General features: G+C 50.3%; 1 protein-coding gene across 2 annotated transcripts in view; it reads left to right on the top strand.

Annotated features, from left to right (window-relative positions):
- Window positions 1-6,501, top strand: part of WEE1 (WEE1 G2 checkpoint kinase) — a 14,488-nt gene extending 7,987 nt beyond the window's left edge. For both annotated transcript variants that reach the window (XM_066583644.1, XM_066583645.1), the window contains exons 3-11: window positions 648-714; window positions 1,010-1,182; window positions 1,296-1,417; window positions 2,568-2,714; window positions 2,803-2,898; window positions 2,978-3,063; window positions 3,219-3,389; window positions 4,621-4,766; window positions 4,862-6,501. In XM_066583644.1, coding sequence (XP_066439741.1) covers window positions 648-714; window positions 1,010-1,182; window positions 1,296-1,417; window positions 2,568-2,714; window positions 2,803-2,898; window positions 2,978-3,063; window positions 3,219-3,389; window positions 4,621-4,766; window positions 4,862-5,012 — 1,159 coding nt within the window. In that variant the 3' untranslated portion in view covers window positions 5,013-6,501. The remainder of the gene's footprint in view (window positions 1-647; window positions 715-1,009; window positions 1,183-1,295; window positions 1,418-2,567; window positions 2,715-2,802; window positions 2,899-2,977; window positions 3,064-3,218; window positions 3,390-4,620; window positions 4,767-4,861) is intronic.
- Window positions 6,502-19,516: the final 13,015 nt, after the last annotated feature.

Raw genomic sequence — 19,516 nt, 5'->3', positions numbered from 1 at the left:
CTGATATTGGCTGCAGAGTCGGCGGTCGGCGTCCGCACGGAGGATCCGCAGCTAATACCGTCCATAGCTTGCTATGGAAAATGACGTTTTCCGTCACACTAATTGCGGTTCCTGCGAGCAGAGGAAAAATATATTAAAAAAAAAAATCTGTTCATTACTGACGTGGAGCGCGATACGGAGCCGGGCTCCAGCATGTGGAATCCGACCGTCCGTGTGCAGCCGGCCTCAGATTACACCACAAGTACCAATGGAACACTTTTCGCAGAACCTTAAATCAATTCAATTACAAGCCGCCGGTCCGTGACGTAACGCAGTGTCCCCGGCCGCGGACAGGGTTGGATTCCACTGTGGTGCTCGCAGGACGCGGTCAGGAACTCTCTTCTTTTTTTTGTTCCCCCCCCCTCGGGCTGCTGCACTGTGATTGGTCAGTCCGCACTGACTGACCAATCACTGGGGCAGGTCCGCTGTGATTGGTTCCCCAGCAGCACATAGTGATTGCCTGTAATGAAGTACCTGGCGCCTGTGACGTGAATGTACGTCCCGTGGCGTTAAGGGATTGCTATAATGGGTAATGAAGTCGCCCCCATTTATTGTTGCCCTTGGGTCATCTATGCCGTCAGCCCTCTAACTCTGGTTTTGTCGTTTAGCTCCTGTGGTGAAGATATGGAAGGCAGCGACTGCGAACTGCTGGATGAAAGCATCCGACCCACTAAGGTAACGCTCAGTCTTACTATTTCTCCGATCGTGTGAAGTTTACTTGTGTCCTGATGTCCCTGAAGGGCAGCGCACGCCGCTCTCTGAAGTTCCCTAAGTGTGTGGCAGTCAGGGGGCGCCGCTTCTCCCATTCACTGCACTGGAGATAGACTCTGCTAGGAATGGAAGTAGAGCTGCGCACATCCTGCCTGCCGCATACTTTAGGATGAACTGGGCTGCTTTTCAGGGACCGACTGCCTTTAGACGCCCCCTTTAATGATCGCCCCCTTTAATGATCGCCCCCTTCCTTCCACAGAGAATCACAATCACAGAAAGTAACATGAAATCCCGTTATGCCATCGAGTTCCACGAGTTGGAGAAGGTCGGATCCGGAGAGTTTGGCGCGGTGTATAAATGTGTCAAGAGGCTGGACGGCTGCATCTACGCCATCAAACGCTCCAAGAAGCCCCTGGCCGGCTCGGTAGATGAGTAAGTGTTGCAGGGCTGCGCTGACCGCATCGTCTCCTGTTGGATGATCTGATACCTCGTTAGCGGTACTCAGGCGGAATGCATCCCAGTCACTGCAGTTTCCTCTCTTACAGGCAGAATGCACTGCGGGAAGTGTACGCACACGCGGTCCTGGGGCAGCATCCTCACGTGGTGCGATATTACTCGGCGTGGGCGGAAGATGATCACATGCTGATTCAGAACGAGTATTGTAACGGTGAGTAATCTGCTGCCCGCAGGGCGTCCGGAGGAGGCGGCCGTGTGGTACGTCTGGCACCACTGTGTAATGTTACCTTGTGTGGCAGCACAATTCACCCCAGCAGCTTTCACGTTGGGCTCTGTTCACTCTGGCATCCTGATTGGTTTTACCGGAGCCACAGCGGGTCCAATAGGATCGGGTTGACTTTTTCCTCCTCTGTGGTCACCTGGTCACATTATGATCCGATGTCCGATCTGCTGCACGATGGACTCCAAGTGTCTGCGTCTTGCTGGAATAATCTAGCACTGCGTGCAGCATTGTATTATTCGGGCACATGGCACAATGGGGCGGATCAGCAGCCATGTGTTTGTACAGCCATGACGCCTACAGCTTTTTTAGAGGTGGAATCCACAACACGGGAGCCTACGCGGTTTAGGGCTGCGCAAACACAGATGACAATGTAGACCTGCCGCTTCGCACTGCTATTGAAGTCCATGGAGTCGCAGGTTGCAAAAAACAACCTCCCATTTATTTTTCTGACCTCCGAGTTGTCATTGCACCAACCTATGACTCTGTTAAAGGGGCTTACCACAAAATAGTACTGCTAACCTATCTGCAGGAATGGGTCCTCAATAGTTGATCGTCCGAGCCCGCCACTCGGGACCCCAGCTGATCGGGTGCCTGCTCGCCGCACGGGTATGCATTGGGGTCAGAGCAAAAGCCACTGCACTGACCCTTGTGTAGTGGCTGGCGCTTATAATTGCAGGCTGGGGTCCAATTGACTTCAGTGAGCACTGCAGGTGTAGTTACAAGCGCCGGCCACCACACGGGTCGGAGCAGCAGCCGATTGTTAGTATTTTTGTGGAAACCCCCTTAACTTCTGTGCCTGTGCGCGGTTCCTAGGATAGACAGTAATCTTTGGTCACGTAAGTCGCTGTATAACTCTAGTCTGATGCAAACAGTGTGAAGAGCGCCGTAGCGGTGTTCTGCGTTAGTTGAGCTCGTCCTGAAGTGCTGCTCTAGTATTGGTTATAAAGGCGCTTGACTTGGTTTGTTTGCAACACACTTTAAAATTGTTAAGGCAGCAGGTGAAGGCAGAACCCCGACCGCAGGAAGAGCTGGACGGCTGTTAGCCCTTCTGACCGTTTATTTTCTCGTTGCTCCGCAGGCGGCAGTTTGGCAGACGCCATTAGTGAGAACTACCGTAGCATGCACTACCTGCCGGAGCCGGAGCTGAAGGACCTGCTGCTGCAGGTGGCCCGGGGGCTGAAGTATATCCATTCCATGTCTCTGGTGCACATGGACATAAAGCCTAGTAAGTAACCCCCCCCCCACAACGTGGCGGCAGCCGTGTCTACGTGTCGGGGTTCCCTCACAGTCTGATGTCATCTTCTCATCCGCAGGCAACATCTTCATATCTCGGACGCAGGTTCCCAGCATGACTATGGATGAAGCGGACGACGAGGACGGCGGCCCCCGAAGAGTGACCTATAAAATAGGTAATTGTGTGCCGGAGGGTTGTCTCTATTTGGTTTACAGCCTCATTTCTGAGAATTAACCAATATTCTCGCCAAACAGGTGACCTCGGTCATGTGACCCGCGTGTCCAGTCCCCAGGTAGAAGAAGGTGATAGTCGTTTTCTGGCCAACGAAGTCTTACAGGAGGTAAATTTTTGGGAAGTGGGTGATGGGATGCATGAAGGAGGCTCTTATGTATGTGGTCGCTGCTTGGAAGTGTCCTGGTATTGGGGACCCCTCTAGTGTTTGCTATTCTGTCGGCTCTACTCCTGTCTGACTTGTTGTTTTCCACTTGTTACTAGGATTATTCTCAGTTACCCAAAGCGGACATTTTTGCCCTTGCCTTGACGGTCTGGTCTGCCGCGGGGGCCGAACCCCTCCAGTGTAATGGGGACCAGTGGCATGAAATTAGGCAAGGAAAGCTGCCAACTGTGCCGCAGGTGCTGTCCCAGGAGTTTGTGGATCTGATAAAGGTAAGTGGTTCTGCAGCACCTTCTGGTCGCCATATTATCAACCTTAACTTCTTAACTTTTCGGCGCTGGAGCTGTGAGGGCGGTTTTTCCACCATCTTGGGAGACCTACGTCCTCTTGATCACTTTTGTATTTTAATTTTTTGGGAGCAAGGATACAAAAAACATTTCTGGCACTTTTTTCCCCCTCCGGCCTTCACTGCGGGATAAATATTTTGATATTTTAATAGCTCCAACTCGTGTGCACACGGTAATACCAAATGGTGTTTTTGTGTGGTTTTTTTTTTCTTTCTTTGTTTATAGTTCAGTTTTGTTTTTTTATGGGAAAGGGGTTTTTATTTAATATTTAAGTTTTTAAACTTCATACATTTTTTTACACTTTATTTGGCACTTGAACTTCCAATTACTTTATCACTTATACTGTAATACCTCAGTATTACAGTATATGGTGTTTTTTGACTTTCCTTCCGTAGCGTGTGGGCTGCCATGCGGGCCCATCGGTATCAATACTGATGAGGCATTGGAAGCGGTTCTCTCCTCTGCCCCATTCCCGCTGTGTACATGCACGTCAGCTTTGACCGCAGCATCTAAACCGCTAACTGCTGCTATGAGATCTTGCTCTGATCGTGGCCGTTGCTGGCGGCTGAAGGCCACCAGGTATGGAGTGGACTCGGCTCCTGAGCCTGATCCATACCCACTTCAGGCCTGCAGGACATTTATGGGCTCAGCGGTTCTGAAGTGGTTAAAGGCATTTCTTTCCTGCCCACAAGATAGCGGAGATTTATGTGATTTGGTGATGTGACCTCTGGGATCAGCAAATAGTCAAGACCAAACACCCAAATGCACCATGGGAAGCAGCGTTGTGCATGAGTGACTACCGCTATTCACTTCTATGGGACGGTGAGCAATTGCCGAGTGCATAGACTTCTGCATGTCCGATAGATGTGACTGGCGTGGTGGTTGAGCACGCGCACCGCTGTTCTGGGGGGGGTCGCTGTGTGTCCCAGAGGTAAACCCACCCCCCAGTGATCACACATTTATCCCCTACCTTGTGGACGGGGATGCATGTCTTAAACCTGGGTATGTGGGGAAAAGCTTGCAGCCTTCATGCTGATGTGGGGTGGAGCCCACTGCATATACATTCAGTAATCTAACCATACTTACCCGCTGTGGGTTACCTTGGCATTGGGCCGACTGTTCTTGTATGTGACTGTTCCTTGCCTTATTCTTGCAGCTCATGGTTTCTCCAGATCCAGAGAAAAGGCCGTCCGCTGTGGCCCTCGTCAGACACTCTGTTCTTCTGTCCGCATCACGAAAAAGCGCCGCGCAGCTGAGGATAGAGCTCAATGCCGAGAAGTTTAAGAATGCGCTCCTACAGAAGTAAGGCCCCTTCACCCCCCCCCCCCATGTCCCCTGACACTGTGATAACGTGCGACCGCGTCACGATTCCTCTGACCTTTCTCTCCTCCCTCCAGGGAACTGAAGAAAGCACAGATAGCCAAAGCTGCAGCGGAGGAGCGAGCGCTATTTCCTGACAGAATGACCACGCGATCCACGACGCAGAACAGAACCACCCGCCTCATAGGAAAGAAAATGAACCGCTCTGTCAGTCTAACTATATATTGACGTGTATATAGACTGGTGACTGCGTGGGGCTTACGGGCCGCGACTGGAGCATTTCCTGCCGATTTCACGTTTTAATCGGCCACTTTGGTTCAGTTCGTTTTTTTTCCCCCACTGCAGGACCTTTTTATAGACCTGTGGGGTAAAATGACATTGGCCCGGGCCGCAGCTACCGTTCCTGCCATCATGTCCAGCTTGGCGCCAGGTGGATATTGCCGAGTGCCAACCTGAAGTTGATGCCACATGCATGGCATACTGGGCATGGTGTGGCTGAAGTAGCGTTTAATGGATGTCCCTTGGGATCCACATTTCGTTAGCCTCTATGGGGGTAAAGTGCTATCTGGAATGAAGTGGAGCCGTCGACCTACAGCGACGCAGCGGAGCGCCACGGCCGCTCTCTCTAATGTGACACTTCTCCTTACTGTAGCTTACCGTTCCTTTAGTTGAAATTCAACGGATTGTACTAATACGGTATTTTCTATCTTCCTGTAAATGTGTATTATAAATGGTTTTCTGATGAGTTCCTTTTTGTATGGATAGTTCGTAGAGCAGAAGCCTCGGCGCCAGCGGCTGTCGGTCTTGTACCTCGGTACACTTTTATTATTTTATACTTCGACTTTGAGCACTTTCTCTGCACCGGGTGAATCTTGGAGAACGCCTCGTATTTACCGTGTGACATTTGCTGCTATTAGTTCTTGTGTTTTTGTATTTTGCTGTACAAATTGTAGCATTAAACAATCATTGTCGGTAAACACCCCCCACCTCACACTTTAGTGACACGTGACCGCCCCCTGGTGGAAAACTAGAGTTGTCACAACTGCGGAGACACCAACATCGGCTTCTCAGAATTCCCATGCACCTTTCTTTTTGTCCTGTTTTGTTCATACTGGAAATGTCGGTCGTCTGTGTTGTACAGTAACCTGTCCGAACCCCAACCTGTAAGATCCCGGCCCGACCTGCCAACGCCGAGTTCTGATTGGACGGATTTCTGCCCGTTCGTTCTTGCCGCTTGTATCGGAGTGAGATAGTCTGCAGCTATGGCTGACGTGGGGAGTTTCCTGCTCACAGTATTGTGGGGCGGTAGATTGGATATAGGCCCCCGGGATGGGAGATCTCCATAGGGGTGTGAGATGCGAGTCTCATATTAAGTAGCTCCTTTCTAAATGTGTTACCATTAACGGGTCGTCTGTATCGCAGCCCTTGGTCATACGGCCCCGGGATGGAGCCAGAAGCTCCGGGCTGTGATATTGGACAAACCCTCCCGAGCTCTTAGTATCTGTGATCATTTTAGGCTGATGAAAGGCTAATTTGTGAATCCTCATCAGTTGACCCCTGAACTCCACAACTTCCTCAGCGTGGCGCGGCGCCCGTCTCGCTCTCCTGTTTTTTTGCAGATTTCATGTTGGCTTTCATTTCTTGGAAGATTATGTAACTTAGGATCCTGTAAATCTAGATGATTCTCTGTAAATAAAGTTCCTGTGCCTTCCTCCTCCTCCTCCTCCTCTTCTCATGTCAGACTCCTTCATTGTGTCGTCAAATCACAGAAAAAGGATGTATCAATTAAAAATCACAGAAGGCGCCCAAACGTACCGGGTGCTGGCAGCGAGCGCCTCCACATAGCAGCGTGTCTGGATCTGCGCTTGTATCGGTATGGCCTCCTTCTGTGATGACCCCCTCGGGGTTTTCATGGCTGGCGGTTGTAGACGTCCCATCCAGGTAGAGCGGTACGCCCCGAAGTCGTCTTTAATTCCCTATGCAAGTTGTGTCTGAGAATCGCAGGCGCAGCTCTAATCAGACGTGTGAATACGGCCTTAGAGGAATTTTACCACTAAAGACCACATTTTGGGGTATTAATGTCTGATCGCTGGGGGTCTGGCTTCTGGCACCCCTGAATGGTCCTTGTGGACATAGAGGTGGTGATCTCTGCGGCCGCTCTGTTGGAGGGAGATTGCTGAGTGCGTCCAATAGAAGTGAATGGAGTGCTGGTCGAGCATCGCTGCTCTGGTCATATGCCACATTTGGGGGGCTGCTGTTAGGATCGCTGAAGGCCCCCCAGTCAGGTATGTAATGGGAAAACTCCTTTAATTCTGAAATTTAGGAGCCAAAATAGAACCAAAAATTATAACAATGTGGATTACAATTAAAACCTGGTACAGAGCGCAGTTCTTTGAGCTGCGGTTTTAATTACAGATTGAAGTGTTGCGCACAAGTCTACATTAGGGCTTATTCATAGGGGTGATTGTAATACCATCCGAGTGTGACATTCCCAGCACTTGGATCCATTAAAGTCAATGGGGCTTATTTACTAATACGGGGTAAAAGTTACTGCAAACTTGCACTAGAAAGTCTTAAACCGGGCCAGATTTACCACAGGAGCTCCGCTGGATGGGGATCCGTCACATCTTAAGACAGTCTACGATTAGATCACCTATTAGTTGGCTTAGGGCCATTTAGGCAACGATTATCACTCAAGACATCTGGTATACAGAAGACAAGCGGGACCACTCGTCTTCTGTATACGGCTGTTGTCTTCTCAGAGTTCACATCTGGTATGCAGCTGAGCGCTCCGAGCGGGGTATGGAGAACGGAGCTGGACCGCTTGTCATCCTCCTACTCTGGCTGTTCTGCGGGCGGGATACCAGCTGAAACAATAGTATCAGCGGAATCCTGCTGAGAACTCCGCGCGCGGCACTGATAAGGCTCATTGTTAGTTAAATCGGCGTTATGGCCGCGCCTTAGACACAATGATTCCCACTCAAAAGACTATCGAGCGACAATCGTGTCTAAATGGGGCTTTAGTTTGTCAAAAAGTGTCCGAACATTTTGGGCAATTTAGGCCACTGCCCTTTTTTAGCCAAGTTCAAAAATGCACAATAAATGTGGCGGAAAGCATGTGCGGCGGTTTCCTGGCGCCGTTTGCTCCAGAAGACGTGTTTTGGACAGTACATAAGCCGATGTGTGATTATGACCGACCGATGAGACTGCAGCGCAGGGTATTTCGGGCCCAAATTGCCTGTTTTGAAGTCAATGAGTGCATTAAAACAAATGGCTGTGCCTGCAGGGCCTGCGGAGCGCTGTCATATGGGGCTCACCTGCCCATTGCCTTCAGGGGGGGCTTACATGCCGTCTTCTGGCCCACCTCCAGGGGGGGGGGCCTTACATGCCGTCTTCTGGGCCACCTCCATTTATGTTAAACGTGCAAAACTAGCTGATGCCAGCGGAGCATCAAGTGTAAGAAGCGATGGAACGAGCGCATGTATTTACTGTTAGTCACTGACCAAAACTGCACTGGCCTGTGTGTAGAAGGGGGGCGCTGTAAGAATACGCAGCTGTGGATGAACTCATTGAAGCACTATTTGCTACGTATCACGCCATGTGAATGAGCCGTAAGCCCTTACACTCCAGAGCAGCGCTCAGAATTCAACTGGTTGTTGGAAGCCGCTGTCAATCCTGTTGGATCTCCAGCACAACTGAACTGTTCCAAGTGTCGTCGGTATATTGGGTCTCCGATGTGCAGTATTTGCAGCGGCAGCTGATATTTCTCGGTCGTACACGTGCCTAGGAGCGTTATGGGATGTTGGAGGGTGATAAAGAATAATGATGGTTTTATATCTTCAATTCAACAGTTTTTATGCCTGCTTGCTGTCAGTGAATGAGTGCACCTTTATCGGCTGTAGCGCGTCCTGCTGTCTGTATCCGCTCAGGTCTGCTGGCTGCATGCGTCTCTCCACTAAGTTTGCTACAATGTATCAGTCTGGCGTTCAGTCGGTTAGTCCTCCAATAGGACTAGTGATGTGGTTACTACCACTGAACATAAGCAATAGTCTGGGTCACTGACAGCTAGCGGAGGTCTTAAAAGTTGTATGACATTGAAATAAAAAGTATATTAGAAGAAAGTTGTATTACTTGTAGTTCCTGCGGCAAAGAAGCCATATTGATATAAATGATAGACCAACACGGCCGCTTTCTGCAGTCGGCGGCAGCAGTACAACGCAGGACGCTAGAAGTGGGGCAAGCCAGAATCCGGGGATCCAATGTAAAGTCCTGGAAGGAGACGTGGCGGGATCCAAGGCGTGAAATGTAAAAGTCACTTCTCTAGGGACTTAACAGCAGCAACGCTTCACCTAGAAGGTCCTTGTGGGCATACGGATACAGACAAGTGTACACGCGCGCGCGCACGCACGCACACACGATAGCGAGCCAATACACTTCCATCATCTCTAATCAGCCTTCATCACCGCGTTCAAAACCATCATGGCGCCGTCCAGATCATTCAGCATCAAGACAACCTAAGTGCGCCGCCGCAGGAACATAATCACCAAATCCCGCGAGACATTTATAAAACAGCGTGTGTGTATATATATATACATATACGTGTCAAGCCGTCACTTTCACCTACATGAAAAATTCAGCCATAAGCGCGCTTTAGGCCTCAAGTCCACGGCCGTGGCAGAATATCACAGCGGAGTCCGCCACAGCGTCCCAACCAAAGCCGCCATACTCAGCACTCCGGATCTGCTGTACGCGGCCCTCCTGGCAGGATAACACGGTCGGTGGGGGGGCGTATTCAGGCGATACTTCTGCTGTGCTACAGCGTGGCGGCCGACTTCCATTGATTACAATAGAAGCCGGCTGCGCGTATTCCCGCGGCAAAAAGAACATGCTGCGTTTTCTTTCACGCGGTGGAATTCGGCAGCGTGAACGTTCAATAGAACCTAATAGCTGCGGGACAACGCCGCGGATTTCCACCACGTAAAACACGATAGAAATCCGTCCGTAGGCCTTAATGTATCAACACCGTGTGAGGAATACAGAGCAATCCCCCAAATCCCCACAATGATACATTACAGGGGAAAACCCGCATTCACAGGAGCCGCGATACGGAAGTAGAGGGACCCCAACAGGTCAGGTCTTCAGGATTTCCTCAGTATTGCACAGGTGATGGAATTATTGTCGGTGCCTCAGACATTGCCACAGGTGTTCTTACTATAGGATATCCTGCAAACATCACCTGTTGGGGGTCCTGAGGGGTGAAGGTGGGAAACACTCTAGATTCCACTCTGTGATAAAACGGTTCTGCAGGAATATCGGCCCCTGCGGACAGGAAGCTTCTTGTAGTTGCCGCAGATTAGAGGGCGGTGCTGACATTTTCTGACCAGCTGACAGGAAGGGGTCAGCAATTCATGCTGCTTGTGCCAAATTCTGACCTCCCATCAGCAACATAAATCCGGCTCCATCTGACCAGGGGATGTTTTTCCGCTGCTCAGTGATACAAGTTTTGCGCTCTTTTGCCCGCTGGAGTCTTTCTGTTTCTCTTAGACACAATGGCGCTGGAACTGGTCGCCCGCTGTTATACCATCCGTGCGGAGGAACGGCGAGTTGTGCGTTCGGACACGTTAGTTGGAGCTCCAGCGTTGTATTCAGCTGACTGTGCAGCCTGTTGGTCAGAGCGATTCCTGACATCCTCCTCCGACCCCTTTCAGGGGGGGGTGTTTCCCTCCGCAGGATCCCCTCTTGCTGGATGTATTTCCTCATTCATGACATGATTGCTGCCCGCCGCTTGCTCTGGCCGTTGCGGTTTGTTCTTTACAGGCTGTTATGTCATAGAAGGTTTATGTCTCAATATCCTTTTTAACGTACAAGTTGTGTCCCGCAGCCTTACAACTTGTCTGTTGTCTAATTACTGACACTGTGCTGCCACCTGCTGACCATGTCCGGCAGTGCCGTTCTGTGAGTTGTCAGGTATTAGATAGAAGGGGCTGACCCTTGTCAAAAGATCTGGAGCTGCAAATCGAGGGCCAAAGCCTGGACAAGATCGGTCTTCATGCCACTTCCAAAAAAGGTGATGCTCAAGAACGTTCCAAGCAGCGATACAGTGAACATAACTAATAATGAAGAAGTCGGGTCGGTCCGAGATTTCATCTTCCTTGGATCCAAAATCAATTGCAATGAGCAATCTGGACCCGAGATCAAGAGGCGGATTATACTGGGTAGGACTGCAATGCAAGGAATGGAAAGATCTGGAAAAGCAGGAATATTAGCGTTGCAACAAGCACCAGACCGGTCGATGCAATCGGCTTTCCCATAATGCCGTATGGCTGCGAACGTTGGACGCGCAGAAAAACAGAAGGAAAATGGATGCGTTTGAACTCTGGTGCTGGAGGACCAACCAATCACTGAAAACGGCCAAGGTACTTACTGCCACAGGAGGGCAAACATGTGCACCAACCTCAGCATGCAGCCATACTACCCCTCTTTATAGGAGGCTGTGTGAGTGGCTGTCTCCTCCGTGTCCCACACAGGTGTAATCGGCTCCCTCATTTGGTAGTTTGGCTACCTGCATGCTGAGGTGGCACATGTTTGCCCTCCTGTGTCAGTAAGTGGCACCTGCATGCTGAGGTGGCACATGTTTGCCCTCCTGTGTCAGTAAGTGGTGCCTGCATGCTGAGGTGGGCTCATGTTTGCCCTCCTGTGTCAGTAAGTATGTGGCCGTTTTCAGTGATTGTTTATTTTTATATTTCCCTTTCTTTGATACATTTATATTAGTGTAGCGACTCACAAAACGCGAGGAGCCTTGACGATTGGCTTGTGAGCTCATGTATTTTGGCCAAAATCCAACTAACACCTCGCATTTATTGCATATTATTCACATACATTGCGGCTTTGAATGCCGGCGGAGCACAGGGTGGCAGTACAAATGTGGTTCACTTTTTTAAGTGCAGGAGAACCTGCGGTACTATTATGGCATCATTAACAGCTTTCTTGTTTGCATGGTGCACTACATGTATCAGCATGGTCTGACACTTTGTATCCACTCTGTGCAGGAGTATACACCAAGCAGCCCCCCCCCCTCTATATTAAGAGGCAGTGTGAGTGGCTGTCTCATCGGTGTCCTCCACAGGTGTAACTGGCTCCCTCATTTGGCATATGGCTGCCTGCATGCTGAGGTGGGCAAACAGTAAGTATATGGCCGTTTTTAGTGCTTGTTTGTTTTTATATTCCCCGTTTTGTGATACATGGCGCTGGAAGAGAATGCTGCGGATACCTCGGAGCGCCATGACCACAAACAAGGCAGCGTTAGATCGCGTCAAATCAAAAATATCACTAGAGACCAAAGTCATCACACAGCGGCGCTCTATTTGGCCACATGATCTGCGCTAACTTAATGGAAACAGGACTGATGCTCAGCGAGGTCAGCGGGAAGAGAAGATCACGACGACAGAACAAGATGGCGAGATACAACCAAGGCCACCAACATGGCAGTCACTGAACTGAAAGGAGCGCTGAAGGACAGGAATGTGTGGAGAACACTGATCCATGGAGCGACCGAAGATCGGACAGCTGAACGGATCATCATCATAGACGGGGACGGCGGTCCAGGACTGAAGACCCTTTAATGCCGCTGAGCGACGGTTCAGCCGCGGGTCTTATGGACTGGAGCGCTGGCCACATCTCTGACCTGCGAGGGGATCGCCGCCTGGAAACGGCCTACTTCCCGGAGCTGCGGATGTCTTTGGTGTTTGCACTACCGTCTGCTGTTTGCCCGCAGATACAACGTCATTATCAATGCTTCGGTGACCGTATTTTAGTGCGCCCCATAGATAGTGTAGTCCTCTGTGCTTTACTATATGCGGAAGCCAGGAGGGCGCTCTTGTGGTCCCCGCTGGGCGAAGGAGGCCTAAAGACGTTACCGTTCGTGCTAGAAGGTTGTCCTGGCGTCTCCATTAGGATAAGTGTGCAGGCACTGCGTTGTATGGGACAGCGCTCTGCTCATGGCTGCAGCACATAGCCCTGAGGCGCCGTCACACGGGCGCATGTGTTTTTGCACACGCTTCAGCACAATGCTTGCACTATGACAGGCTTGTTAGCGCGCCGATTTACTGCACTTCGTGCTCGCAAGGAGTGGTTTTCCCCATAGACTTCTGTGGGATCTTTGGTGTGCATGCAAAAAACGGAAATGAGAACCAAGACATTCTACTTTCCGCGTATTGTGCACGCAAATACGCCCGTGTGAAAGAGCTGTAAGAACAACTGTCCAGAAGCTTAGAGTGCGCCCCGTAGGGTGCCAGCAGGGCGGCAGAGTTGCCCAGTAATTACTTATTGGTCCCCCTTAGGCCACTTTTACACGGCTGAGAAGCCCCACTATCTTGGAATGGGGTTGTACACAAGCGATTCTTTTTCCCGCATGTCAGTGGCGCGTCCTATCTTTGGGCGTTCCTCGGAACGCATTGCCCGTTGTTTTCAATGGGAGAGGAAAACGCATCACAGGAAGTGCAATGTGAGGTTTCCCATTGAAAACAATGGGAAACACTTGCCGATCCTCCGGCGTAGCGCATCGCATTGTTGTCAATGGGTCCGGCGGCTGCAGCCCTCCGTGTGCGCTGTGCGAGGTCTGCCACTGAAAACAACAGGAGAATCTATGCAGATGGCTGCGGCGGAGGATCGCTGCACCCCCTAAGTGATGGGGGCTGTTGTGGCATGAAAACGCCTGGCATCCTCGGGGATTTCACATGGATGGCGAGCGCGATATGGGGGCGGGGTTAACGGCCCGATATCATGCCTGCCTGTGTGTAGAAAGCTTTAGCGCATATTCCTACACAACCAGTGATGTACTGGCAATGGGGTGGATCTGCTGCAGGGTCCGTGGGGCAGGCGGGTCCGCAGGGGCAGGAGTCATCTCTGCGCTGCTCCGGGCTATCATACTCATATAGGACTGCTGCTGGACAGATTTTCAGAGGAAAACATAGGAGTCAATATAACTTTGGGGGCACAGAGGGGGCTGTATAACTTTGAGGGGTACAGTAGTATTATTACTTTGTAGGACCATAGAGGGGCACATGTGCTTTGGGGAGTTTACTAAGAGGGGCATTTGGGGCAGCAGTGTGCTAAGAAGAGGTGCAGCTGCAAGAATTCTTCATGAGGATCTGGGCTCAGATAGAGCAGGAGAAGCAGAGGAGAAGTCACCTGTGAGCACTGGAGGTAACTGCACTGTAATCACTATCACTGGAGGTAACAGCACTGTAATCACTATCACTGGAGGTAACTGCACTGTAATCACTGTCATTGGAGGTAACTGCACTGTAATCACTATCACTGGAGGTAACAGCACTGTAATCACTATCACTGGAGGTAACTGCACTGTAATCACTATCACTGGAGGTAACTGCACTGTTATCACTATCACTGTGTATAACTGATATGTTTTATGTGGTGCCTGTATTAAGGCCCATTTACAGTGGACGATTATCGCAAAAAAATCGCTGATCGGCAATTGTTTTAGCGATAATCGGTGCGTGTAAATGGGCGCGGGGCACCCGCTTTTCAGGCACTTTTAGCTGATCGTTTAAATCAAGCTAACCTAAAAATCGTCACTCACTTTTATCAGTCTTTCTCCATGGGGACTGCTGATAGCATTGCTTCCTGGGAGTGCAGATAACAGCATGCTCTCAGGCTTCATTTGCACATCTAATTGGTATTTAGGTAGCTGAGCAGTTACTTAAATACTAATTCATTTTTATGCCGTCGCTGTCCTTTGAGCGATTACCTGCTGGTGTAAATGGGCCTTTATACAGCGGTACACTAGATCTGAGCTGATGTATCTAAGCCCGCCTGCTATGGATATGGAGGACCTTGACAACAACTACTGCTGTGAAGAAATAAACCCCCATGGCGGTGGATGGTCTCTGTTGGCACCGATAGCCCGCTGCCCTTCGGATTTCTACATATCCGGGCTGGGATCCTGAGGGGCGCCGTTGATCGCTCATTCATTCGGATGAGGGGGGTGCTGCTGGACCGTGTTATAGATGTACCCCCTCTGTGTGACCTTCTACGGGGTCTGCCTGGTTTGGAGACCCCATATCCACAGGCCCGGTTAGGGGTATCTGCGCTCCCACAGAGAGCGGCTTGGATACCATCCAGGGACCGATCCCCCAGTAATCCGCAGGATGTGGAATCCACTCGGAATTTACAGCGGCTGCAGGCTGGATGTAAACCACCAGGGGGCGCACATTACCCGGCGCTCCTCATTAGCTGTAGGTACCGCACAACTGATTGTAGTGATAGCGAGACGCTCCACACAAAACAGACAAACATCCGGCCCGTCAGAACCACACGGAAAAGTCACTATATGAGAACATGTGCAGAGACTGCGTGCTGAGCCGTGTATCTAATCTATGTGTGATACTGTCTGCTGAGCCGTGTATCTAATCACACTATGTGTGATACTGACTGCTGAGCCGTGTATCTAATCACACTATGTGTGATACTGACTGCTGAGCCGTGTATCTAATCACACTATGTGTGATACTGACTGCTGAGCCGTGTATCTAATCACACTATGTGTGATACTGACTGCTGAGCCGTGTATCTAATCACACTATGTGTGATACTGACTGCTGAGCCGTGTATCTAATCACACTATGTGTGATACTGACTGCTGAGCCGTGTATCTAATCACACTATGTGTGATACTGTCTGCTGAGCCGTGTATCTAATCACACTATGTGTGATACTGTCTGCTGAGCCGTGTATCTAATCACACTATGTGTGATACTGTCTGCTGAGCCGTGTATCTAATCACACTATGTGTGATACTGACTGCTGAGCCGTGTATCTAATCACACTATGTGTGATACTGACTGCTGAGCCGTGTATCTAATCACACTATGTGTGATACTGTCTGCTGAGCCGTGTATCTAATCCTATCCTGTGTGATACTGTCTGCTGAGCTGTGTATCTAATCCCATCCTGTGTGATACTGTCTGCTGAGCTGTGTATCTAATCCTATTGTGTGATACTGTCTGCTGAGCCGTGTATCTAATCCTGTGTGATACTGTCTGCTGAGCCGTGTATCTAATCCTATCCTGTGTGATACTGTCTGCTGAGCTGTGTATCTAATCCCATTCTGAGTGATACTGCCTGCTGAGCCGTGTATCTAATCCTATCCTGTGTAATACTGTCTGCTGAGCTGTGTATCTAATCCTATCCTGTGTGATACTGTCTGCTGAGCCGTGTATCTAATCCTATCCTCTGTGATACTGTCTGCTGAGCTGTGTATCTAATCCTATCCTGTGTGATACTGTCTGCTGAGCCGTGTATCTAATCCTATCCTGTGTGATACTGCCTGCTGAGCCGTGTATCTAATCCTATCCTGTGTGATACTGCCTGCTGAGCTGTGTATCTAATCCTATCCTGTGTGATACTGTCTGCTGAGCCGTGTATCTAATCCTATCCTCTGTGATACTGTCTGCTGAGCTGTGTATCTAATCCTATCCTGTGTGATACTGTCTGCTGAGCTGTGTATCTAATCCTATCCTGTGTGATACTGTCTGCTGAGCCGTGTATCTAATCCTATCCTCTGTGATACTGTCTGCTGAGCTGTGTATCTAATCCTATCCTGTGTGATACTGTCTGCTGAGCCGTGTATCTAATCCTATCCTGTGTGATACTGTTTGCTGAGCCATGTATCTAACCCTATCCTGTGTGATACTGTCTGCTGAGCCGTGTATCTAATCCTATCCTCTGTGATACTGTCTGCTGAGCTGTGTATCTAATCCTATCCTGTGTGATACTGTCTGCTGAGCCGTGTATCTAATCCTATCCTGTGTGATACTGTCTGCTGAGCTGTGTATCTAATCCCATTCTGAGTGATACTGCCTGCTGAGCCGTGTATCTAATCCTATCCTGTGTAATACTGTCTGCTGAGCTGTGTATCTAATCCTATCCTGTGTGATACTGTCTGCTGAGCCATGTATCTAATCGTATCCTGTGTGATACTGTCTGCTGAGCCGTGTATCTATTCCTATCCGGTGTGATACTGTCTGCTGAGCCGTGTATCTAATCCTATCAGGTGTGATACTGTCTGCTGAGCCGTGTATCTAATCCTATCCTGTGTGATACTGTCTGCTGAGCCGTGTATCTATTCCTATCCGGTGTGATACTATCTGCTGAGCCGTGTATCTAATCCCATCATGTGTGATACTGTCTGCTGAGCTGTGTACCTAATCCTATCCTGTGTGATACTGTCTGCTGAGCCGTGTATCTATTCCTATCCGGTGTGATACTATCTGCTGAGCCGTGTATCTAATCCCATCATGTGTGATACTGTCTGCTGAGCTGTGTACCTAATCCTATCCTGTGTGATACTGTCTGCTGAGCCGTGTATCTAATCCTATCCGGTGTGATACTGTCTGCTGAGCTGTGTATCTAATCCTATCCTGTGTGATACTGTCTGCTGAGCCGTGTATCTAATCCCATCAAGTGTGATACTGTCTGCTGAGCCGTGTATCTAATCCCATCAAGTGTGATACTGTCTACTGAGCCCTGTATCTAATCCTATCCTGTGTGATACTGCCTGCTGAGCTGTGTATCTAATCCTATCCTGTGTGATACTGTCTGCTGAGCTGTGTATCTAATCCTATTGTGTGATACTGCCTGCTGAGCTGTGTATCTAATCCTATCCTGTGTGATACTGTCTGCTGACCCATGTATCTAATCCCATCAAGAGTGATACTGTCTGCTGAGCCGTGTATCTAATCCCATCAAGAGTGATACTGTCTGCTGAGCCGTGTATCTAATCCTATCATGTGTGATACTCTGTTATAGACCTGCGCATTACTACTGGTGCTGGGCAGAAGGTGACTGTAGAAAGTAAGTGACCCCCAGCGTCGGTGCGCCGCAGCAGCTGAGTCTCGGGGGTTGTCTCGCAGTCACTGGCCCATGAGTTTCTGCAGATGTTCAGTAACAGAGCGGCTTTCACTTCCCTCTCTGGCACCAAATCCGGATGGCAGATCACAGGGCGGGGGGGGGTCCGTCCGCACCCCCGTAGCCCCTCACACGTGGGACAGCTGGTGGGTGACGAGCGACCGACTGTGAAAAGTCTGAAAATCCCCCAAATATGCGAAGAAAATCCATCAATACAAATAACAGAAAAGTCAATGATGTCAGCAGAGAAGCCGGGACCCCCAGGGCCAAGAGGGACCCCCAGGGCCAAGAGGGACCCCCAGGGCCAAGAGGGACCCCCAGAGCGAGCCCACCCTGCTGCAGACCAGTGGTCACACTCTGAGAAAGGTCCGGTGTCGTCGGCCATGATCAGCTGAACTACATTGTCTGTCGGAGTCTCAATACATTTGAATTCCCTCATCAGAAGCTCAGGCTGCTGCTCTGTCTGTTCCCTGTGCTTTACACTGCAGCTCTGCTCCATTGGGGCTCCGCCCCCATCAGTGACTCCAGCTGAGCTGCGTTGTCTAGTGGAGTCTGGCTTCAGCTAATATCCGCTTTCTGTCTGACGCTGCTCTGTCCGGGTTTCCATGCTTGCGGCTTCATCCCCACGCCGGGCGTATATACGTACCCATATGAAGCATTGGTCTCCAGCCGTTCACACGGGCGAATACACGGTGCAGAAATACGGCGGCAGCGCAAAAAATAGAACATTTATATGTCTGGCGCGTATACGGTCAGCCAAGAGATCGTTCTGGAGCTGCCATGGCCAATATACGCCGGCGGGTCCCATAGACTCCTATGGGAAAGAGAAGGGGGGGGGGGGGGGGAGGGGCGTCCAACGCTGCTATACAGACACTGGAAGGCATCCCCAGGGTTTCGGCAGAGCGCCGTTTTTCTGGGGTGCGGCTTATTTTTTCGCTAAAAACGACGCTCGCGGTCGTGTGAATGGACACAAAAACGCTGGCCATTAGGCGCTTATACGGAGCGGGCGTGATATGCGCTCGTGGCAAAGAGCCCTTACACTGCAGTTTTGCTTCCCCAGTGTGTGACACTCATGTATTATGAGGTACTGCAGCAGCTGAAATGTATTATGAGGCTCTGCAGCAGCCGAGGTGTGTATTATGAGGCTCTGCAGCAGCCGAGGTGTGTATTATGAGGCTCTGCAGCAGCCGCCGTGTGTATTATGAGGTTCTGCAGCAGCTGTGGTGGGTATTATGAGGCTCTGCAGCAGCCGAGGTGTGTATTATGAGGTTCTGCAGCAGCCGTGGTGTGTATTATGAGGTTCTGCAGCAGCCATGGTGTGTATTATGAGGCTCTGCAGCAGCTGAGGTGGGTATTATGAGGTTCTGCAGCAGCTGTGGTGTGTATTATGAGGTTCTGCAGCAGCTGTGGTAGGTATTATGAAGCTCTGCAGCAGCTGTGGTGTGTATTATGAGGCTCTGCAGCAGCTGAGGTGTGTATTATGAGGTTCTGCAGCAGCTGTGGTAGGTATTATGAGGCTCTGCAGCAGCTGTGGTGTGTATTATGAGGCTCTGCAGCAGCTGAGGTGGGTATTATGAGGTTCTGCAGCAGCTGTGGTGTGTATTATGAGGCTGTGCAGCAGCTGTGGTGTGTATTATGAAGTTCTGTAGCAGCTATGGTGTCTATTATGAGGTTCTGCAGCAGCTGTGGTGTGTATTATGAGGTTCTGCAGCAGCTGTGGTGTGTACTATGAGGTTCTGCAGCAGCTGAGGTGTGTACTATGAGGTTCTGCAGCAGCGGAGCCCCCAGTCTGACAGTGAGGCCCC

The sequence above is a fragment of the Eleutherodactylus coqui genome, chromosome 11 (genome assembly GCF_035609145.1).
Source record: "Eleutherodactylus coqui strain aEleCoq1 chromosome 11, aEleCoq1.hap1, whole genome shotgun sequence".
Lineage (NCBI taxonomy): Eukaryota > Metazoa > Chordata > Amphibia > Anura > Eleutherodactylidae > Eleutherodactylus > Eleutherodactylus coqui.
This window is presented reverse-complemented; position numbering and strand designations above follow the sequence as displayed.